Source organism: Metarhizium album (genome assembly GCF_000804445.1).
Source record: "Metarhizium album ARSEF 1941 chromosome Unknown scaffold_2, whole genome shotgun sequence".
Classification (NCBI taxonomy): domain Eukaryota; kingdom Fungi; phylum Ascomycota; class Sordariomycetes; order Hypocreales; family Clavicipitaceae; genus Metarhizium; species Metarhizium album.
In genome coordinates this window covers 1,486,631-1,505,750 of record NW_024467576.1, presented here as the reverse complement: position 1 = coordinate 1,505,750, position 19,120 = coordinate 1,486,631, and the positions used below count along the sequence as shown (strand labels likewise).

The 19,120-nt window shown below is 56.8% G+C and overlaps 6 protein-coding genes across 6 annotated transcripts; 2 read left to right on the top strand and 4 right to left on the bottom strand.

The window, feature by feature from the left end:
• Positions 1–86: 86 nt before the first annotated feature.
• On the top strand, positions 87–3,162 carry MAM_01567 (vacuolar protein sorting protein DigA; the record flags this gene model as incomplete). The annotated part of the gene is made up of 3 exons (XM_040820366.1): positions 87–306; positions 380–2,975; positions 3,078–3,162. The coding sequence occupies 3 exons, from the start codon at positions 87–89 to the stop codon at positions 3,160–3,162; spliced, it is 2,901 nt and encodes a 966-aa protein (XP_040681854.1).
• A 177-nt stretch (positions 3,163–3,339) lies between these two features.
• MAM_01566 (vacuolar ATP synthase 16 kDa proteolipid subunit) lies at positions 3,340–4,155 on the bottom strand (the record flags this gene model as incomplete). The annotated part of the gene is made up of 4 exons (XM_040820365.1): positions 3,340–3,485; positions 3,567–3,751; positions 3,831–3,964; positions 4,030–4,155. 4 exons carry the CDS (start codon positions 4,153–4,155, stop codon positions 3,340–3,342), a joined length of 591 nt encoding a protein of 196 aa, XP_040681853.1.
• Positions 4,156–4,826: 671 nt separating this feature from the next.
• On the bottom strand, positions 4,827–6,337 carry MAM_01565 (guanine deaminase; the record flags this gene model as incomplete). The annotated part of the gene is made up of 3 exons (XM_040820364.1): positions 4,827–5,228; positions 5,294–6,006; positions 6,076–6,337. The coding sequence occupies 3 exons, from the start codon at positions 6,335–6,337 to the stop codon at positions 4,827–4,829; spliced, it is 1,377 nt and encodes a 458-aa protein (XP_040681852.1).
• A 3,969-nt stretch (positions 6,338–10,306) lies between these two features.
• Positions 10,307–11,637, top strand: MAM_01564 (candidapepsin-4 precursor; the record flags this gene model as incomplete). Its single annotated transcript, XM_040820363.1, has 2 exons — positions 10,307–10,351; positions 10,408–11,637. The coding sequence occupies 2 exons, from the start codon at positions 10,307–10,309 to the stop codon at positions 11,635–11,637; spliced, it is 1,275 nt and encodes a 424-aa protein (XP_040681851.1).
• A 1,834-nt stretch (positions 11,638–13,471) lies between these two features.
• Positions 13,472–13,907, bottom strand: MAM_01563 (binuclear zinc transcription factor; the record flags this gene model as incomplete). Its single annotated transcript, XM_040820362.1, has 2 exons — positions 13,472–13,726; positions 13,818–13,907. The coding sequence occupies 2 exons, from the start codon at positions 13,905–13,907 to the stop codon at positions 13,472–13,474; spliced, it is 345 nt and encodes a 114-aa protein (XP_040681850.1).
• Positions 13,908–16,894: 2,987 nt separating this feature from the next.
• Positions 16,895–17,670, bottom strand: MAM_01562 (uncharacterized protein; the record flags this gene model as incomplete). The annotated part of the gene is made up of 2 exons (XM_040820361.1): positions 16,895–17,254; positions 17,311–17,670. The coding sequence occupies 2 exons, from the start codon at positions 17,668–17,670 to the stop codon at positions 16,895–16,897; spliced, it is 720 nt and encodes a 239-aa protein (XP_040681849.1).
• Between the last annotated feature and the right edge of the window lie 1,450 nt (positions 17,671–19,120).

The following is a 19,120-nucleotide window of genomic DNA, read 5'->3' as shown; positions in this document are numbered from 1 at the left end:
CTGCCCTGACCTGGCTCTATTCTGCGCTCTTGCGAGCGCGAGGAGACAAGTCTGCCGACCCGGCCATGCCGCTGTAGACCTCCGCCATGTCTTTTAGTCCCAATGATGGCTTCGTGGCCGCCGCACCGACGGGAGGTGCCCCGGGCATCGACGAGCTACCCATTTTCAACGTCGAACGCGCCCAGATGGCGTTCTCCGTGACGGCGGAGTTCGTCGCGGCGCAAATAGCAAACAACGTCATGATACTGGCCTTGTCCAACGGTCGGATCCTGCGAATCGACCTGAAGCGGCCGGAGGACATTGATGGTACGCCACCTCCCCCAGTCGTCGTATTGCTGCTACACGCGAAGCCCGCGACGTCGTTTCTAATCACCTGCAGATATTGATCTACCAAAAAGAGCATCCGAGATTGGCGTCATTCGACGCATGTTCTTGGACCCGACTGCCTCCCACTTGCTGATTTGCACTGCGCTTGGCGAAAATTACTACCTTCACACGCAATCAAGGCAACCTCGGCCGTTGGGCCAGCTGCGTGGCGTCACCATTGAGAGTGTGGCGTGGAACCCGTCTCTTCCAACCGCCTCGACGCGGGAGATCATCCTTGGTGCCTCGGACGGCAACATTTACGAGGCATTCATCGAGACCGCCAACGAGTTTTACAAAAGAGAGCTCAAACATCTAAAGAACCTGCATAAGCTGCCTGATGGCCCCATCACGGGCTTGTGGGTGGACGATCTGAAGGGAAGCCCTGATATTCGAAGAATCATGATCGGCACACAGAGCAGGTTGTTCCATCTGGTGGGCAAGATCGGGCGGAGTCACGACGGCAGCGGCTCCGTCTATACCAAAGTGTTTGAATCGGAACAGCCCGTGATTCATGAGATCCCGCGAAGCTCGTCTGGCGGCCATTCGGCAGTGGTGGTCTCGCCTGATCCCCCCGAGGGCGGACGTGCAGACAATGCTCCGGACAGGGCGTACGCATGGTTGTCGTCACAGGGAGTGTTTCACGGCAAGCTTCTGAACAGCCCGAAAGATAGCAGCCTCGGATCCAAGGTCTTTGCAGATTCGAAAACCCTGTCCAAAGCACAAGTCATCGCTCCGGAATCAACGGGCAGGCATAAGCCGACCACGGAAACAGTCGATTCGTTGCTGCTCACCGAGTGGCACATGCTCAGCCTAGTCGGCAACCGTATTATTGCTACCAACCGTCTTACGGGCAACACGGTGTCCGAGCATGACGTCCTTGCAACCGGTCACAAGGCTGTTGCTTTTACCATGGACATGCAAGAGCGAACGTTTTGGCTCATCACTTCTGATGAAATTTACGAGATAGTCGCTCGAGATGAGGAACGGAACATTTGGCAGATAATGATGAAGAATGGGCAGTTTGAATCGGCATTGCAGTATGCCCAAACCCAGGCGCAAAAGGAGACCGTTGCGGCGAGCTACGGGGACTACCTTGCAAAAAGGGGACATTGGAACGAGGCGGCTGTGCTATATGGTCGCAGCAACAAACCGTTCGAAGACGTCGCGCTCAGCATCATTGACAATAATCAACCGGATGCCTTGAGACAGTTTCTACTGACGAAGCTGGCCGGCACAAAGAAGTCTGCGACCATACAAACAGAAATAGTTGCCAGCTGGCTAGTGGAGGTATTCATGGCAAAGCTCAACTCGCTCGACGACACAATCATGACGCAGGCCGAGCTTTCAGAGAGCCTGAACCCAGCAGAGTCCAAAATGATGCTGGAGTCTGTCCGAAAGGAATACCACGATTTCGTCAACAAGTACAAGGGCGACCTGGATCGGAAAACGGCGTACGACATTATCGGCAGCCATGGAAGGGAGGGAGAGCTTCTATACTTTGCAAACGCGATAGATGACTACAACTACGTCTTGTCGTACTGGGTACAGAGAGAGCGCTGGGAAGAGGTTTTGAACGTGCTCAAGAGGCAGACTGACGTCGATGTTTTCTACCGATACAGCACCGTCCTCATGACCCATGTTCCGCAAGAAATGGTTGAGATTCTCATGAGGCATTCCGAGCTCCAGCCTCGCAGCCTCATCCCCGCATTGCTAGAGTACAATCGCAACTTCTCTGGAGACGCAAACTCTCAGAACCAGGCAGTACGGTATTTGAATTACGTCATTTTCCAACTGAATTCTACCGATGCCGCCATCCACAACACGCTCGTTTCGATATACGCCTCGCACCCCTCAAAGGATGAGTCAGGACTGCTTTCTTATTTGCAGGCTCAGGGTGACGAGCCGCGGTATGACCCTGATTTTGCCCTGCGACTGTGCATCCAAAACCACAGAACACTGTCGTGCGTGCACATCTACACGAGCATGGGCCAGTACCTGCAAGCGGTTGACCTGGCCCTGTCGCACGGCGAGGTTGAACTGGCCGCGGTCATTGCCGACCGACCCATGTCAAACCCGCAGCTCCGAAAGAGACTCTGGTTGGCGGTGGCACGCAAGGTCATTGCCAAGTCGGACGGCATCAAGACGGCGATTGAGTTTCTCAGGAGATGCGACCTCGTCAAGATTGAAGATCTGATCCCGTTCTTCCCTGACTTTGTGGTGATTGACGACTTCAAAGAGGAGGTTTGTCAAGCATTGGAAGACTACTCCCGGAACATTGATGGCTTGAAGAAAGAGATGGACGAGTCCTCGCAGACGGCAAGTAATATCAAGATGGACATTGCGGCACTGGACCATCGGTACGCCATCGTCGAGCCTGGAGAGAAGTGCTACGTCTGTGGACTGCCCCTGCTCAGCAGGCAGTTCTTTGTGTTTCCCTGCCAGCACGCCTTCCACTCTGACTGCATGGGGAAAAAGGTCCTCGAGTACTCTGGGATCGGACACTCGAAGAAAATACGGCAGCTGCAGATGCAGATCCACAAGGGCTTGGTAAATGGGGCCAAGAGGGAGGCGGTGGTTGCTGAGCTCGATGCTTTGGTGGCTTCGGCCTGGTAAGTTTCTCTTTCTCTCTCTCTCTCTCTCTCTCTCTCTCTCTCTGTGCGTGCGTGCGTGCGTGTGTGTATCAGTTTGTGCCTGCTGCTGACTATTGGCAGTATTTTATGCAGCGACTTTGCCATCAAGAGAATAGACGAGCCGCTCATATCTGCCGACGACAATCGGAATGAATGGGCTGTGTGAGAGGAGCCAGGGGGGGCGTAGAAAGAAAGGGGGAGGTAAGACGATTGTATGATATTTGCAGATTAGCGTATACCCGAATGCATCGACGTCACGCCCGGAAGCAAGCCAGAGAAGTACGTGCGCACCAGAAGTCCCTCGTCTCTCTCGCCGTGCCACCGACAACGGCGTCTCTCGGCCTCAGTACCTGCACTCGGCGACGTCGAGAGTAGACTTTGTAATCATGAGGATGGAAACAATGACGCCGTAGAGGCCGAGGACTTCGGCAAAGATGAGGATGAGGACCATTCCCACGTACAGCCGCGGCTGCTGGGTGCTCGCCCGCACTGGACAGGGTCAGTCGTCAGGAGGCAGAAGGGAGGCAAGGTCGGTCGGTGGTGGCCGTCCAGGAGGGCTCTCGCACGTACCGCCCGCGTCGCCGACGATGCCGATGGCAAACCCGGCTGCCAGTCCGCACAGGCCGACGGCCATGCCGGCCCCGAGCTGGAGGAACCCGGTGTGGGCGGGCATCCTCTCCCTGATGCCGTTGGACATGATGACGGCCGAGACGAGGCCGTAGATGGAGAGGATCTGGGCCATGACGGAGCATAGACTGCGCGTTGTGTGTGCCCTTTTTAGCGGCGGCGGTGCGGGTGCGGGTGCGGGTGCTTTGGTGGCCAGGGGGGACGTACGTGTTCTGCATCAGGCGGTCGGGTCGGAGGACGCCGCAGGAGAAGATGGCAATGGAGGACTTGGCCGTGCCGTAGGCGGCGCCGAATGTGGTGAAGACGATGGCGGACGCGATTCCCATTGCGCCGAAGAAGGACTGTCGCTTGTGGTCTGTGAGTCAGCGGTGGATTGCGCCGCCGCGCTGTCGATGGGGACACTGACGGCGTACATGGGACTGTGGGAGTTAGCCAAGGTGTTGCTTTCTGAGGTTGGGCGGGATGTTTCGTCTTGAGGAGGAGGGGGGTTGAGGTACCAGCGCTCTAGGGAGGCAAAGACTTGGTCTTCCATTGTTGGTGTCGAGGCCGTGTGAGAGTCTGCGACGGGTGAGATCTGCTGGCTTGTTAGAGGGGGAGAGTGTCGAAAAACGAGGCGAGAAGGCGTGGCTTTTGAAGTGTGGTGATGGTTGTGTGTGCTTGGCTTTGTTCCGCGAGGGAATGGCCTGCTGCCTAGACGGCGAAAGATGAGTCCGATTGGGGTCGTGCGCCATTTCCGGGGGGTACATTAGGCCAGTGGGATGCTGGGGATGATGCTGGCTAGGCAGACGTGTTTGGGATGTTGTGGTGCGCCAATGAGGACGAGTGATGGTGGTGGTGGTGGTGGTCAGGCAGAAGCGTTGGGGATATGCCGTTGGTGATGAGGTATGATTTCTTCCTTTTTTAAAAAAAAAAATAAAAAAAAATTAAATTGAATTTTTTTTCTAGCAAATACACATGCCATGGCAAGAGAGCGGCAAGCAGGGCAACGGCAATACCGTCCTTGACGGCATACAGAAGCGAACCTCGAGCTGGTAAGACGACGACGCCAGAGTGCAGAACGAGCCGCTCCGCCCTCGCCAACCGCTTTGCCGCAACGTGGTCTTCATGACCCTGGACAGCCAGTAGAGGAGACGAGACAGCTGTTCGGCGGCACCAGAGCGTTGGAGCACGGCGTCGAAACCGGCCGTCGTCCACGGTCCATCTTCATCTCTTGTGGACGCGTCGGCCCTTGACCCAGACCATCTTGGTGTTGCGGTCATCCCCGTTGTACACCCACTTGGCCACGATAGTCTTCCAGTTGCACAAGTCCCACTCGAACAAGTCGACGTTTCCGCTGTCCTTGTGCTCGCCTTCGCCGCCGCCCCCCACGACATGCAGGCCCACGAGCTGTGCGTCCCAGTCCATGCCTACCTGGAAGCCGCCGACGGTGTGCTCCAGCCCGACCACCTTGGCGCCGCCTCTCGTGGCCAGATACCTCTCGTGGCCAGATACAAGGCCTGCGCGACCGAGAGGTTGACCCGTCTGCGCGCCTCCTCGTCCGGGGCCTTCATCGCCAGGTGTCTGCTGACGAGGACCGCCTGCCTGGCCGCCTCCAGGATCGAAGGGCTGTATCCGGCGCTCATGTCCGTCCCGAGCCCGACGTCGATGTTTCTCTCCCACATCCAGCGCACGCGCGCCTCGCCGCTCCCGAGAGCAGAGTTGCTGCAGGGGCAGTGGGACACCTTGGCCCGCCGCTCCCCGACGAGCCGAGCCTCGCCCTCGCTCAAGTGAATGCAGTGTCCGAGAATCGTGCTGGCCGTCAGCAGGCCGTGCTCGTCGTAGACCTTGGCGTACGATCCCGCCTCGGGATACAGCCGGGCCACGTCCTCCACCTCGCGCGGACTCTCCGACATGTGCGTCTGTATCGGCAGCTCGTGCTCCCTGTGCCTCTCGTCGAGCCCAGACATGACCTTGCGCGTGCAGCTGAGGGCGAAGCGAGGCGTGAGGATGGGCCTGACAAGACGGTCCTGCGCATCCCGGCCGTTGATGTACCGCGTCACCTCGTCGCTTCTCTCGAGCGACTCCCGCGTCGACGGATCCCGGAGCGCCGCAGGGCCCAGGTCCCTGTCCATGCACACCCGGCCGATGAACGCCCGCTGGCCCAGACCGAGGCAGATGTCGGCCAGTGACTTGGTCGCGGCAACGTGAGTGGTGGCGTAGTAGGCCGCCGTCGTCGTGCCGTGGGCCAGAGTCCTCCGCACGCACGCCGTGTAGACTTGCCGCGCGACCTTGTCGTCTGCGAATCTCTGCTCGCAGGGAAAGACATGTTTGTCCAGCCAGTCGAGGAGGCTTGTCTCGCCAAACACGCCCACGATTGGATATTGGGCGGCGTGGACGTGCGTGTCTGGGGCGATTGTTGCACCTTCTGCTTAGAGCGCGTGGACTCTCCGTTGATGGGGTTCTTTTTTCTTACCTACGAAGCCGGGGAAGAAGAACTGGCCTCGTCTGCACGCATACACGTCCAGGTCGTGCTCGTCCCAGCCCAGGCGGCACAGCAGCTGCTTCTTGGCAGTTTTGACATCGTCTGAGCCGTTGTCCATGTCGACAATCTTGCCTCGCTCGTCGACGGCGATAGCGGCGTCGAGAAGGAAGCCGAGCTGTTCGCGTGTCTCGCTGTGCACGAAATTGCCCAACATGAGACTCCTTCTCCTTGGCGGCTTTGACTGTGCTTCCATCTTGTCCTTGCTTCTTCTTGTTGTTTTCGTTGCTGTCTGTGGTGTTGAGCTGGCGAACCTCGTCAAGGGGCAATCAGGTCATTCATTTTTGGTCCGGCGGGAAGTGCTCTTTTCTTTTGAAAGGCTCGCGTGATTGGATACGGACCGGCGCGAGGCTTTTATAGACGTGACTTGCATGGCCTCGACGCTCGCTGCCGTGCTACTCGCAACATTCGACCTGTTGTCCGTGGACGGCCGAGTCGCCATCAGCGTCTCGCTGCACACTGACCTCGCGGCGTGCAACGACTCCGTATTGCATTCATATTTGTCGTGGCTGCTATCACTTGTACGAGTGCACGCACGGCGAGTCAACACCACCACTCAGGACGCCTCGGTCACAAGCCACAACGGCTGATAACTCGGAGTACTCGGCAGCGAATCCAGCCCTGAGCCGTCACCGACATTTCGGCGAGCCAAGCGTTTCGCAGCGTCGTGGTTGTACGAGGCAGGAAGACACAGCCACCGCCCAAAGAAGACTTGCTTGCCAGCCATTATTACGTACTTGCCACTTTATTGTACCATATCTCGCCATGTAGACGGCCAAATGTCGTGTCATGGCGCGAATATGCCCTCCCGAACTGTCCATCTGCTGCTGCTAGCCTCCCAGTTTCTTTTGACAGCGAAAGGTTACAGGTGAGCCGTCACATCCTGCGCCGCGACTCATGGACAGCCTGTGTGACCGCGCCGGTGACGGAACCGAGCCACGTACGGAGTATGTCTAGAGGCCAAAAACAATGTGCAGCGTGTATATTGGCCGGTGGGTTCGCTCTGGACTCTGGACACGGGCCTGCTGCCTCGTCGATGATGCTGGATGTTGTACAGCTCCGAGCTGGCTAAATCACGTCAACGTCCGAGCAGAGTGAAGACACGGACGCGGCCTGCGTAGACCTACCTGCGCAAGACATCCCGTAGCCTAGTAGTCGACCTTTGCCAAATGACTCCGTCTGACTACGGAGTATACAATGAGGAGTCCTGCGGCCGGCTGAACTGGCGGTGCCGACTCGCATTGTTTGTCATGCATGCCGCTCTCTCGGTAGCTTGCCAAGCCAAAGGTTACACCACCAAAGCCATCGATAAAACCAATGAGCATCTTGCCGACCATGAGAGCAAGTAGGCCACCAGAAGCGCCGGGTCAAGAACCAAGGCGCGGGTCTGGAAGTGTCTTTTTAGAATGCAGTATTTCGGAGAGCTGATCTGGGTGACATGTTCCCCTCGAACTCTACGAGTCGAGAGACGGAGGAACTAGAGAGTGCTTGTTCGTCCGAAAATGCTCGGCGCACCATGTATCTGGCCGCTCCTGTGTGTGGAAGACGATGTATACCAGGACAACGACTGACCTACCCGGAGGTTGGTTGGCCTGCACTTTCGGTAGTCGAGTCAGTTGTCATCACAACACTACGCAGTGCCTGGCGAAGACGGCTCTATGCAATAACTCGGCGGTGCACGGACGAAATGACTCCATGACCCAACAGGCGGGCTACTCCGTACTTGCTGGGCACAGACACCATTACCTCGACGTAGGCTTCTCCGAGTACGCACAGTCAAGCGAGTCAAAGCCAAAACGGGGTCGTCTCAAACAGAAAGTTAACCGTGTCCGCGTGCGCAAAGCTGTTGCAGGGGCGCGTATTCGAGAAGACGTGGCCCCTGCCCTGGGTTCGGGAATGCGGAATGACGAGCTGAAAAGCGCCCTGCACGAGACTGGCTTCGAACGGAGGTCCACGCCAATGTTGAGACGGACGTCGTAATGCTGCTATATTTGGTCAACTCGGGTTTCACATGTGTGTTTTGGCAAGAAAACGTGTCAAGTACGGAGTACGTGTTGCACATTTTGGCCGGCCGGTTTCTCCGGTTGAATAGGCGGCCGGCGGTGAGTCTGGAAAAGAGGCCATGATGACTGATGACATGACGGTGATGCTCTTGCAGGGCGAGGCGCTGGCTGCCGGATTCTGGGCGGTAGGCGAGCCGAGGCATTCGCCAATGAGTTGATCAATCGGCTGGTGCTCCGTGTTCCATGGACGTCCTGGTCCTCGTCTGCGATGTTGCTATAGAATACAGAGTACGGAGTATTGGCTAGATCAAGGCGCGCGCGTTGGTCTGCCGCGTTGGGCTAAGATGAGAGGAGGAAGGAGCGCGTCACGGGAGCCGCAGGACTTGCCTTGCCTATCACGACGCAACGTCGCATGCAGTTGGTTGTCGGTCAAAGCAAACCAAAACCAAAACCAAAACTCACCTCCAACCTCCAACTCATCAGCGGTGCGTCATCGACATTGACAGAACCACGCGGCAACACGCCGCTGCCGTGCCCCTCCCTGGGCCCTGGCACTGCCATCTCACGGTCACTTTTTTTCTTTTTCTTTTTTTTTTTTTTTTTTTTTTTTTTTTTTTTTTTTTTGGCTCTGCCAACGTCATGCGTGGGCGGCGCGAGCGATTCAAAAACGCCAGCATGGAGCGCCGTCTGGCGCCGAAAAGATGGGACGTGGCTGGAGGTTAGACCGAAGTGAAACACATGCTGAATGAGGGGCCATTGTCCATGCAGAGCAGAAATGCTCGAAATGCTCGGACTGTTCTTGACCGTGGATTCGGAGCACTCCGCACTCCGTACTTTGAAGTCTGTGCTACACGACATTACGCGGCCACCCTTCTCTTGGCAACGGCGACGACAAACACCCACCACATCTACCCGAAACGACAGCAACACGAGCGCAGTTTGTCGTGCAAGTGGACGGGCCATCAAGAACGGCTCTCACGGATGAACCCTGACATGGCCAAGAGTCGCGTCTCCAACTTTGCTGAACCAGTCTTTCTAGGTTCCAACTTGTCACACTCGTCCCACATCTCTTGCTGTCCGTGTCTGGGTTTTACATGGGCGCAGGCCGCGCGTCTCAGAATCAGGGGCTCCGCAGCCTCAACCCGGAGTCCCGGACCACGCTCAGAATCGCCCCCCGTTCAAACTTCATGGCTCCTCGACACGGCATCGTTCTTCCCGCTCACCCCGGTGGCGGGGTTGCTCCATCTCTGGCCTTGGCTGGCCTTGGCTAGAACCATCAATCTCCAGAAATGGCATCCCACCAGAGCATTGCGCCCAACGGGAGCAACGGGAGCCCGCTGCTGCAGCATGAGCCGCCGCCATCAGTCTCCTGGGCCTCGGGCCTTGCTGCATCACGGAGTAGCTAGACGTTGGGTTTGTCTCATCCTGTTCTGTTATTCCATTTGCAAACTGGCGTCCAATTTCCGTTTTCTCCATGTTCTTGCCCTCCATTCCCCCATTGCGGCAAGTCTTTTGTTCCTGCTTGAACACCTGACACCTTCCGAAGTCACTCGCCACGCTCCGACTATGCGCAGCACACCCATTCTCCCGACCTAGCCATCCATTCCATTTGGAAACTTACACGAGGTGCCGCTCTGCCGTATGCCACGCCCGCATGTGGCGTCCTCAAACATCGACGACTTCACGAGGTTACGAATCAGCCCCAAGGGCCGGCGCATACACAATAGAATACGCCCTATCTGGGTTCTCCGCCTTTTTTTTTTCTGGCTTCTAGCGAGGCTCGACGCCAACCTGTGATTCGAAAAGGGGGCTAAACCACTCGGCTGAACGGCAACGTTATTCGTTTTCGACTTGCGTAATCGCCGTCAGGTTTTGGACGGGGGGCTCAAACGTCAAACCCTCTTGCGGCGACTTCTTACGCCTCGTCTTATATATTCCCCGAGGGCGAAGCACGTTTGTCATTCTCAACATAATCTATCCATGCAGTATACACGTACATCGTCAACATGATGTCCAAAATAAAGCTCGTAGTTTTGGCCGCTCTTCTGCCCTTTGTGCGTAGTCTAGCGATATCAGAGCGGCAACCTGGATCGCCGCGAGTAGTTGGCCTTCCGCTGCATCGCGGTCAGATTCGAGACCCCGTCGCACATGACAGGAGCAGAATGCAGAAGCGAAGTGGCACCGTCAGCGCGACACTCGACAACCTGGTACGTCGCCCTCTATGATGAACAGTCACTCGCTGGCGCAACTCACACGTGAACAGCAAACCCTCTACTTCGTAAACGCCTCCCTAGGAACTCCACCACAAAACGTCCGATTACACATTGACACTGGAAGCAGCGACATGTGGGTGAACACTCCGGGCTCCGACCTTTGTTCGAGCAGGAAACAGCGCTGCGCCGAGTCTCTCACATATACGGCTAATTATTCATCGACGTACAGCTACGTCAGCAACGACTTCAACATCTCCTACGTCGATGGATCAGGCGCGGCAGGGGACTATGCCACAGACACAATACGCATTGCCGGAGCCAGCATGACATCGTTTCAGTTTGGAGTCGGCTACAGCAGCACCTCGGCGCAGAATGTTCTGGGCATAGGATATCCCGCCATCGAGGTGCAAGTGGTGCGGTCACATCTGGAACCGTACGACAACCTGCCAGCCAAGATGGTAGCCGATGGACTCACGGCATCCAGTGCGTTCAGTCTGTGGCTGAACGATCTAGATGCCTCAGCAGGCAATGTTTTATTTGGCGGCGTCGACAGGGAACGGTTTGACGGAAGCTTGGTCAGTGTGCCTATTCAGGAAGTCAACAATGCTCATAGCGAGTTCTTCATCACAATGACCGGACTCAACATTGGATCCAACAACGTCGCCAGGGACGTGGCTCTCGCTGTGCTTCTTGACTCGGGCAGCTCGTTGTCATATCTACCGGCCTCGATAGTTGAAAGCATTTACAGCGAGGTCGGGGCAACATACGTCGATGCAAAAGATGTGGCCCTCGTCGATTGCTCTCTGAAGAGGCAAGATGCCACGTTGACGTTCAACTTTAGCTCACCGGCGTCCGTAACTGTGCCCATGAACGAAATGGTTCTCGACGTGCCTGATACGCCGGAAGGGCGGCTGACTCTCGAGAATGGCGATCCAGTCTGTCTGTTTGGCATCTTGCCAGCCGGGGAATCACCCAGTGTCCTGGGTGACACATTCCTGCGAAGCGCCTACGTGGTCTACGACACAGACAACAACGCAATTGCCCTTGCCAATACTAGGTTCAACGTTACAACATCCAACCAGGTAGAAATTAACAACGGATCGAGCATACCATATGCGATTAAAGCCAGCAACCCCATCAAAGCGACGTCCGGGTTACCTGGAAAGGGCGGTGGCAGGTTCAGCAGCCTGGAGACTGGCAATACGGCGACTAGTCTCGTCCCATCATTCCCATCATTGACAATGATTTTGGTATGCATAATGGCAGGGGCTCTTGTGTAAAGCACAGGTTGTTGCTGTAACACTGTGTGCATACGTGGGCTGGGTTTGGGGGTGGGTTTCTAAATACGGGACAGTGCATTGCGACGGCGTTTAGGCTCGGATATGACACTGGTGGTTACTGGCTCAAGGCTTATGGTTATAAGCCGGACCAAAACCAATCATTAGATCGTTTAGATTACCATATGACCGGAGTTCCCATCACCCCCACGTGTGTCTCAAATCCCAAATAGGAAACCATGTCTCTCCGACCTTGGCGCCGACTCCGTGCCGCATTACCGACCGCTCCGCGCTCGACCCACCCCGGAGCCGGGGCCCGGCCCCTCACCGGCGCCCAACGTCGGCAAGCTGTAGGCTCTCCCCCGGCCTGTGACGCGGTCGACGGGCCAACATGACGTGTCCTGGGTTGAAGACGCGCCTGGTGCTTGTACACGGCGGCCTCTCACTTGGCCGCCCTCGCTTCCAGCTACAGCGGACGGCGCGCACTGAGCACTTGCAGGCGACGCCTCGGACGGATTGCGCAGCAAACCGATGGACGGACGGACATGCTGACTCTCGATCCGGCTCTCGTCCCCTGCGCCGAAGCCTGTCAGAGCGTCCCTGTTTGCGCTTGCTCGGGAAACACTGCGCCCTCGGACGTGCGACCACGGCTGAGGCACACCGCCTGCGCTGCGGTCGGCGTGCGCGGACGCGAGGGAATGTGCTGAGTTGGTCGCGGAGCAATACGACTCTTGGTCGGTATCCCGAGTCCATTTTTTTTCTTGGTTTACTTGGTGTTGGTGATGGGGATTTTGGCCATCACGATCCACGGGGACCAGGACGAGCCGAGCGCCACTGGGGCGGTGGACGGGGCAGTGTGAGCGTGTGCGCATGTGAAGGCGCGACCGCAGGTTGGGCTGGAGTATGCAGCGAGGGTTGAAGAGGCCGTGTAGGCACTTGCCGACTAGATGCCAGATGCAGATGCAGATGCTAGATGCCAGATTCAGATGGCCAGGATGGACGAGCCGCTCCACGCCTTCCCTGGAAGCCGTTGCGCAGACTCCAAGCTGGCGAAGTAGGGGCATTTATTGCGGCAAAGAGTGAGCGACGAGGTTCAAGGTGCAACGCGCAGGCTCGCGGGCCAGAAGGACCATTGTGACTCATTGTACTTGTCGCCGGGGTGAGATGGCCTGGCCTGGCTTGGCTGACGGGGCCGCATGAGTTGGGGATGAGCAGCTGTTTTCTGGCTGACAAACGCCGAGACGCCGTGCCGCCTAGCCAAGAAGACGGGTTCGCACGAATGCCCCTGTTCATGTGATGTGGGTGGCGGGCAGCGTCAGGACCGGGACATGTCCGCCTGCCACGGCGCAGTCTCGTCCCACGACTCCCATCCCGTCGTCGTTTCGTCCATCCCGGCCATTGTAAACGGTGCCTCGGGGACGGGCGATGCGAACAGGGCGTCCTGTGAGGATGCCGACGAGTTCGTGCGGTCCGGCAGGATGAACGACGCGTCTCCCGGCGGATGCCGCACGTGGACGCCACGAGCACCGCTGAACGCGGGCGCCGGGTCATGAGCTGGCGTCTCATCGACCGGGCCGCCCGTGCTTGTGCTCACTGGTCCAGCAGACGGACTCGACGTCCTCCTCCTCCTCTTGTGTTCCGCTCCGTCTCTTGGCCCGGCGCCGACGTTCCGACTCGCTGCGCCGAGAACCGGCAACTTCCTCCTCGCCGGAAACAAAGGCTTCCTCGGATGCAGGAAGACGGGTCGTTACCTGGGCGGCGCCGTTAGCATGCGTCGGCTGGGAGAGGCCCCGTTGAATGCAGTCGTCCTCACGTCATCGGGGTTGATCAAGGCCGGTCAGCCTGTAGATATGCTGGCATGGGAGTCGATGGCAAAGGCACCCCAGAACACTCTCCTCCTTTCCTCCAGCTCCTCCCACGTGGAGTGTGGACCGAGAGCCGGGGGCAAATCGTCGCGCGCACCGTCAAGCCGGTCCAAGCCCATCATCTGGCAAAGCCGAACCGCCTTGGCGCAGCTCATGGACGCCCTCGTAAAGAGCATGCGCTTGGCCTCGAAAGCAGCCACCAGGCACAGGGCCTGATGCATGGGCAACTGTGATGAAATACTCCCCATGATCCTGCATGCGTCGTCATCAGTCCATATACGTGCAACGGCACTTGGCCCAGAGCCGGCCGTTTCTCACCTTCATCTCATCTGCCTCGATATACTGACGAGCTCGCTGATAAAACACTTGCGAGTACTGGTCATATCCGGCATGCCCGTTGGCCGCCATGGCCCATATGGCATACTGCAGGCTCATGGGCGGTTTTCGCAGCGGCCCTGCGTAAAATGACCGATAATACCTTGCAGAGTGTATGATGGGGATGAAGTGGTATGGAACGAGGAAAAAGGTGTTGTTGCTGGGAAGGGTTAGCCGTGCGGGTTCATCATGATGTAAAGCAGGCAACATGGACAACAAACACACAGCTCCTCTTGAACTTGGAGGGGTGGCAGCGTCTCCGAGTAACCCAGTCCAATGAGCGCGCCGCTATCCATGGATCAACAATCATCTGGCACGGGAAATCCGGGAAAGGAGAAGGCAGTTCCTTGCGGCTGCTGAGAATCAGCGGCATCACTTCCTGTCGGTCCGCCCTCGAACACCAAGTCTCGTTGCCAAAGCGGCGGGTCTGCCTGCCGCGATGCATTCGAAATCCCGCCTTCATCGACCCCTTTGTTTACCTCCTTGAGGTAACTCTCTACCTGGGCTGGTTGATATTGTCAGCAAGAGGCTCTTCCGTCACATCAGCAGGAACCACACGCGGCACGAGACAGGCCAATGTCGGCGTATGGTTGATGGGCATATACCTACCAAGCCGGGCCTCAATCTCCTTGACATTTCTCCGCTTAAAGGTTGGCCTCCTGCGTGATTCTGGATATGCACATTCGCCGCCCAGTTTGCGACAGCGAGTACATGACGGTTTGGCTCTGTCACACTTGAGCTTCCTGGACCTACACGTGACACAGGCCAACGGCTCCAGGGTGGACGAGACACTGAGGCCGCACGGTTCCGGCCGCGGCTGCGGCTCGGGAGACATGGCCAGGCTGTCGCCGGTCGGTCGCCGGCGATCCGATGCTGGAATCGTGAGTCGTGAGGTTGTGGTTCCGCGGTCCACGGAGCGTCACGGACCAAGGTTGACGGAGGTGGGGCCACCCGGGGTCGGCCGCCAACCAGTCGCCAGGTGAGTCGACGTCTGATTTAGCCGCAGCACGTTCCGGTGCCGCAGGACAACAGAATGTCCAATGCTGCCGCGCGCCCTGACCCTTGGTTGACTCTGGGCGACGCGGATCTCGTCTGTTGGCTGGTGCTCATTTTGCACTCCCCGAGGCTACGGAGCAACTGGTTGTGGGAACCCGGGCGTGGCAGTCGCTTGCTTACCAATCTGGCCGTCGCTCCTGCTCCTCCGACTGCGAGCTCCCGCCTTCCGATGACTAAGGTGCGTTCAGGCAAACTCGTTACTCGTTCTCCCACGGCCCATTCCGTCTCCGAGCTCCGAACACATTTTCCGGCACCAAGGCTGGACTTTACTAACTTATCTTCGAGCAAAGGGCACAAAACCCCAGAAATTCCCTTTTCCCTCTTTAAGCTTGCTTCCTCCCCCAGACAGGGCAGCGCACATGCTAGTACGATAAATAGTTGCTGGCTGCGCATTACCCACGACCGAGTACGCGCACAGGCCAGAGATGCCCCGAGCACATCGAGATTTTGCTCACAAACCCTATGGGGTGCGTCAACGGCGACCACGACCTCCAAGAATTGACTGACTGAGCAACCAAGATTAACTAGATGCGACTGATGCGACAGGTGCGGCGGCGCTTTCTCGCCTCACCGACTTGCTAGCTTCCCTTCGGCTGTTATGATTACATGCCTACCCTGACGAGTCAGCCAGCCGGGACCCGTTTGCAAAGTCCTCGATCAGGCAGACCGCCGTGGCCGTACTCCGTGGCCGTTTGGTCATGATGCCCTTGTCCAGCTTAGCTTGTCTAACGCCCAGCTCGTACCAAGGATCTCGCCGTCGTCAGCTGTCGGCCGGACTTGGAGTGGCCTGTGACAGTGCCTAATCTGGAGAATGGAGTTTGTGCTATTGATTTTGACACCTTGGCTGCAGCATGTCACTGTGACAAATCCCCAGTTTCAGGAGACCAAGGCTGCTCGGGGCCAGAAATCCCTCTGGCCTCTGGGCCGACCCCAGAATGTGGGCTCACAGCGCGGAGTGAGTGGTATCACGTCCAGTCATTTGATGCAGCTCATCAGACGTAGGGGCATCATCGTGGATCCGAACGGCGAATAGTTAGTCAGTCGTATGCAGCTCCATCACAGCGCATGTAAATGTGAGACGGCGCGTCGGCGTAATGACATTGTGAGGCCTGTTCGTCGTTAGTGCGTGATGATCCTTCTTCCCGAGATCGCCAATCAACTTCAGATGGAGTGAAGAGGCAGGGACAGGATGACTGTCTCGATTCGTCCAACATTGTATGGACAGGGAAGATTGACTGGCCAATAAACGCTGATACGCAAGTGGTCTGGCAGGGCAGCATGTCTCCTGTTCCCGACGGGGTTTGACATTTAAGTGTATTCAGTTACTCCGTACATACATATCATATGGACACATTGCTGGCCCGAATCTACAGCTTTGGCCTCACAATCAAGTAATCGTGCCCGCCCCACTTTATGTGGTTCGGCTAGCAAAAGCCCTCACCACCAAAGGTGGTGCTCGACAGCAAGGCGGGCCGGACACCAAGGCGGGCCAATTTTCAACCTAATAACGCTATTAACCTCTTCGCCTATAATGTACACCCTTCTCGTCCCAAATTTCTAGTAGATCTAGTACAGAATCCAGACGCCATTTACGTGCCTTTTTAGCTGCTTCAAAAAACGTCCTCTTGGCGTGGTTGTGGCGCCTTTTGTCGGCATGCTCTTTATGCTTGCTGTTCGCCTGATGAACTCGAGAAAGGTCTTTGCAAAGGCGTGATTGGAAGGAGAAACGGCGAATGGTTGACGCGACAGGTATGCATTTGTTGGCGGTGACGGGAGGGGAGCCATATGAAGAGGTGCATTATCTGTTGACTGTTTTTCTAGACCGGGAAATAAAAATAGGACATGTATAGAAAACCAGATATTACAGCCCTTTTTAAAAAAAAAATCAAAAAAATCAAAGGTCGTCACTCATTCATTGGAAGCTTCAACGAAAAAAAAAACCCCGGATGTAATTACGCAGCTCATTAAAGATCCACCTGATCAATCGCCGGCCACCATTGAGACCAGGCCCCCTGCTCGTCGAGGTTATTGCTGACTTCCGCGAAAAGCTGGTTCAACAAGGTATTAGTGTCGAGCTCGTGCTCGTGCTCGTGCTCGTGCTCGTGCCCTTGAACCGGCCAAGTCGCCTGCGCCGAGGGCCGCTCCGCGCCCCGAATCTCCCGAGTATGCGCGTCGGATCTATCCACGACACGGAACTCGTGGACAGACTGGTGTAGAGTATCAAAGTCTGCTCGTGTGCGCCCCTGGTATCGTGTCCGGTCCTCGGTTGCTCGCTCGTAGAGCACGGATGCATGGTGTATCGTTTTGATCTTGCGCGTGCCGCCCTCTCAATGTTAGCGCAACGGTGGCCACGGTCGTGTCATGCTTGCGGGCGGCTTACCCATCCGTCGGCGATTTTCCAGACAAGTCGAAACTTTTCCAGGTAGTCGAGACACATTTTGAGACAGTCGCTTGCTCGCGGGCTGCGGCCCAGGTTCATTCGGGGGTATTTCGCCACGTAGAGGTTGAGGTAGCCGGCTGAGAATGCGCAGAACCCGGCAAAGGGCGTCATGAGATGCACGCCACACTCGGAGGCCTCGTGTAGAATGGCGGCGATGTGCTCTGCCGCGCCGAAGAGGAGTCGGGAGCTGTCGTCCCACCAGCCCTCGGGGGCGGGCGCCCCCAGCATGGGCTGGTCGACTGGACCCCGTGGCTCCGACTCCGGGGTCGGCAGGAAGGGGAAGTACTCGCGGTGAAGCATGAGGGTGCTGACAAGGCGTAAGCAGGGGCGGCGGCGGCAAGTTGGGAGCCCCGTCGACCGCTACCGCTGTGGGAAGGGGATTCTTACCTCACGTAGTACAGGAGATTGAGGTAGAGTCCGGCCCGCCTTGCTGTCGAGCACCACCTTTGGTGGTGAGGGCTTTTGCTAGCCGAACCACATAAAGTGGGGCGGGCACGATTACAATTTTGCAATCGCCATGGGCACCGTCTTGGTTGATATTAAGTAATGGTATGAAATGCTACACGCAGATGGTTTCACTGGTCTCGGCGGTCGTCGCGCCAGCTCGTTGTCCAGGGTCAGGTCTAACGCTGATAGAAAGCACTTCAATGACCTGATGGAATGGAAAAGTCGAAAATGTGTCGTGTTCTTTTGTCCTCATCTCCAGCAGCTACTTCCGTCAGGAATTTCGGCGCAATGGGCACAATCCACAAAGACTGTTGACGACAATGCGCGTGTACAGACAAGACAAAAACACACGCCTCTGAGGGAACGTGGAGGCTCCATCCCTCACTATAGCTTTCGGCAAACGCTTTGGGATGGAGAATGGCTATGCGACTCAAGAGACCAACTAGGCATGGTTGGTGTCTGCTGGGCCGACAAAACGAGGTTACATGTTCGAGACAGCCGTCCAGGCTTTTATGACACTATTCCCTGCCGCAGCGACAGGCCCGCTTCGAAATCCAATGATGCGTTGATCCTCTAACCCAACAGGTACGTAGCCGAAACGTAGTGGTCCAGAACCAATGGGAGCCTAAGAGGCCTCCATTTCCAACGTTGTAGTCGGTGCTGGTTCGAGTGAGCTAAGCGACGATCAATTTATTAGTTTATTGTTAAGGTCACTCACCTCTTCCGCTTAGGCAGAGTTTATGGATCCGCCAGCTGCCTTTGGCTTTATTTCATCGTCTGGTATCGGCTAGTTGGCGCGAAGCGCTAAAATGATTGTCAAGAATGTCAGTAGCAAGCTCGAATGCCGGCCGTGACGGAGAAGTCGGTCGAAGGGGCCTCAAGTCTGAAACAAACAGCATGTGCCGGCCGGTACTACCGGTGGAGGGTGCTTGGAACCATGGAGCCAGTAAATATGGCGTAACTAGCATCTCTAGACCGTGGCTCAGCAGATATCTCAAAGTTGGGGAGCTTTGGCTGGCCTGACTCTGCCAAATATCCTCTGCCCTCGGGAAAGAAAAAAAGAGAAGAAAGAGGTGGCTTGCCTCTCATAGTACTCCGTACGTGAATCTCTCGTCAGCCTTGAGAACGCGTATTGCATCATCGGATACTCTGAACGCCTAACGGGACCATTTTGCAAAGGAAGCATTCGTTCGCACAGCAGGAGATGCTACATGATGACGATGTTGAAGCATCCTGCTGGCTGGCAGATCATGGTGCTGAGCCAGGTGGGCAGTATATCGTCGGGATAAGAGAGTATCGCAAA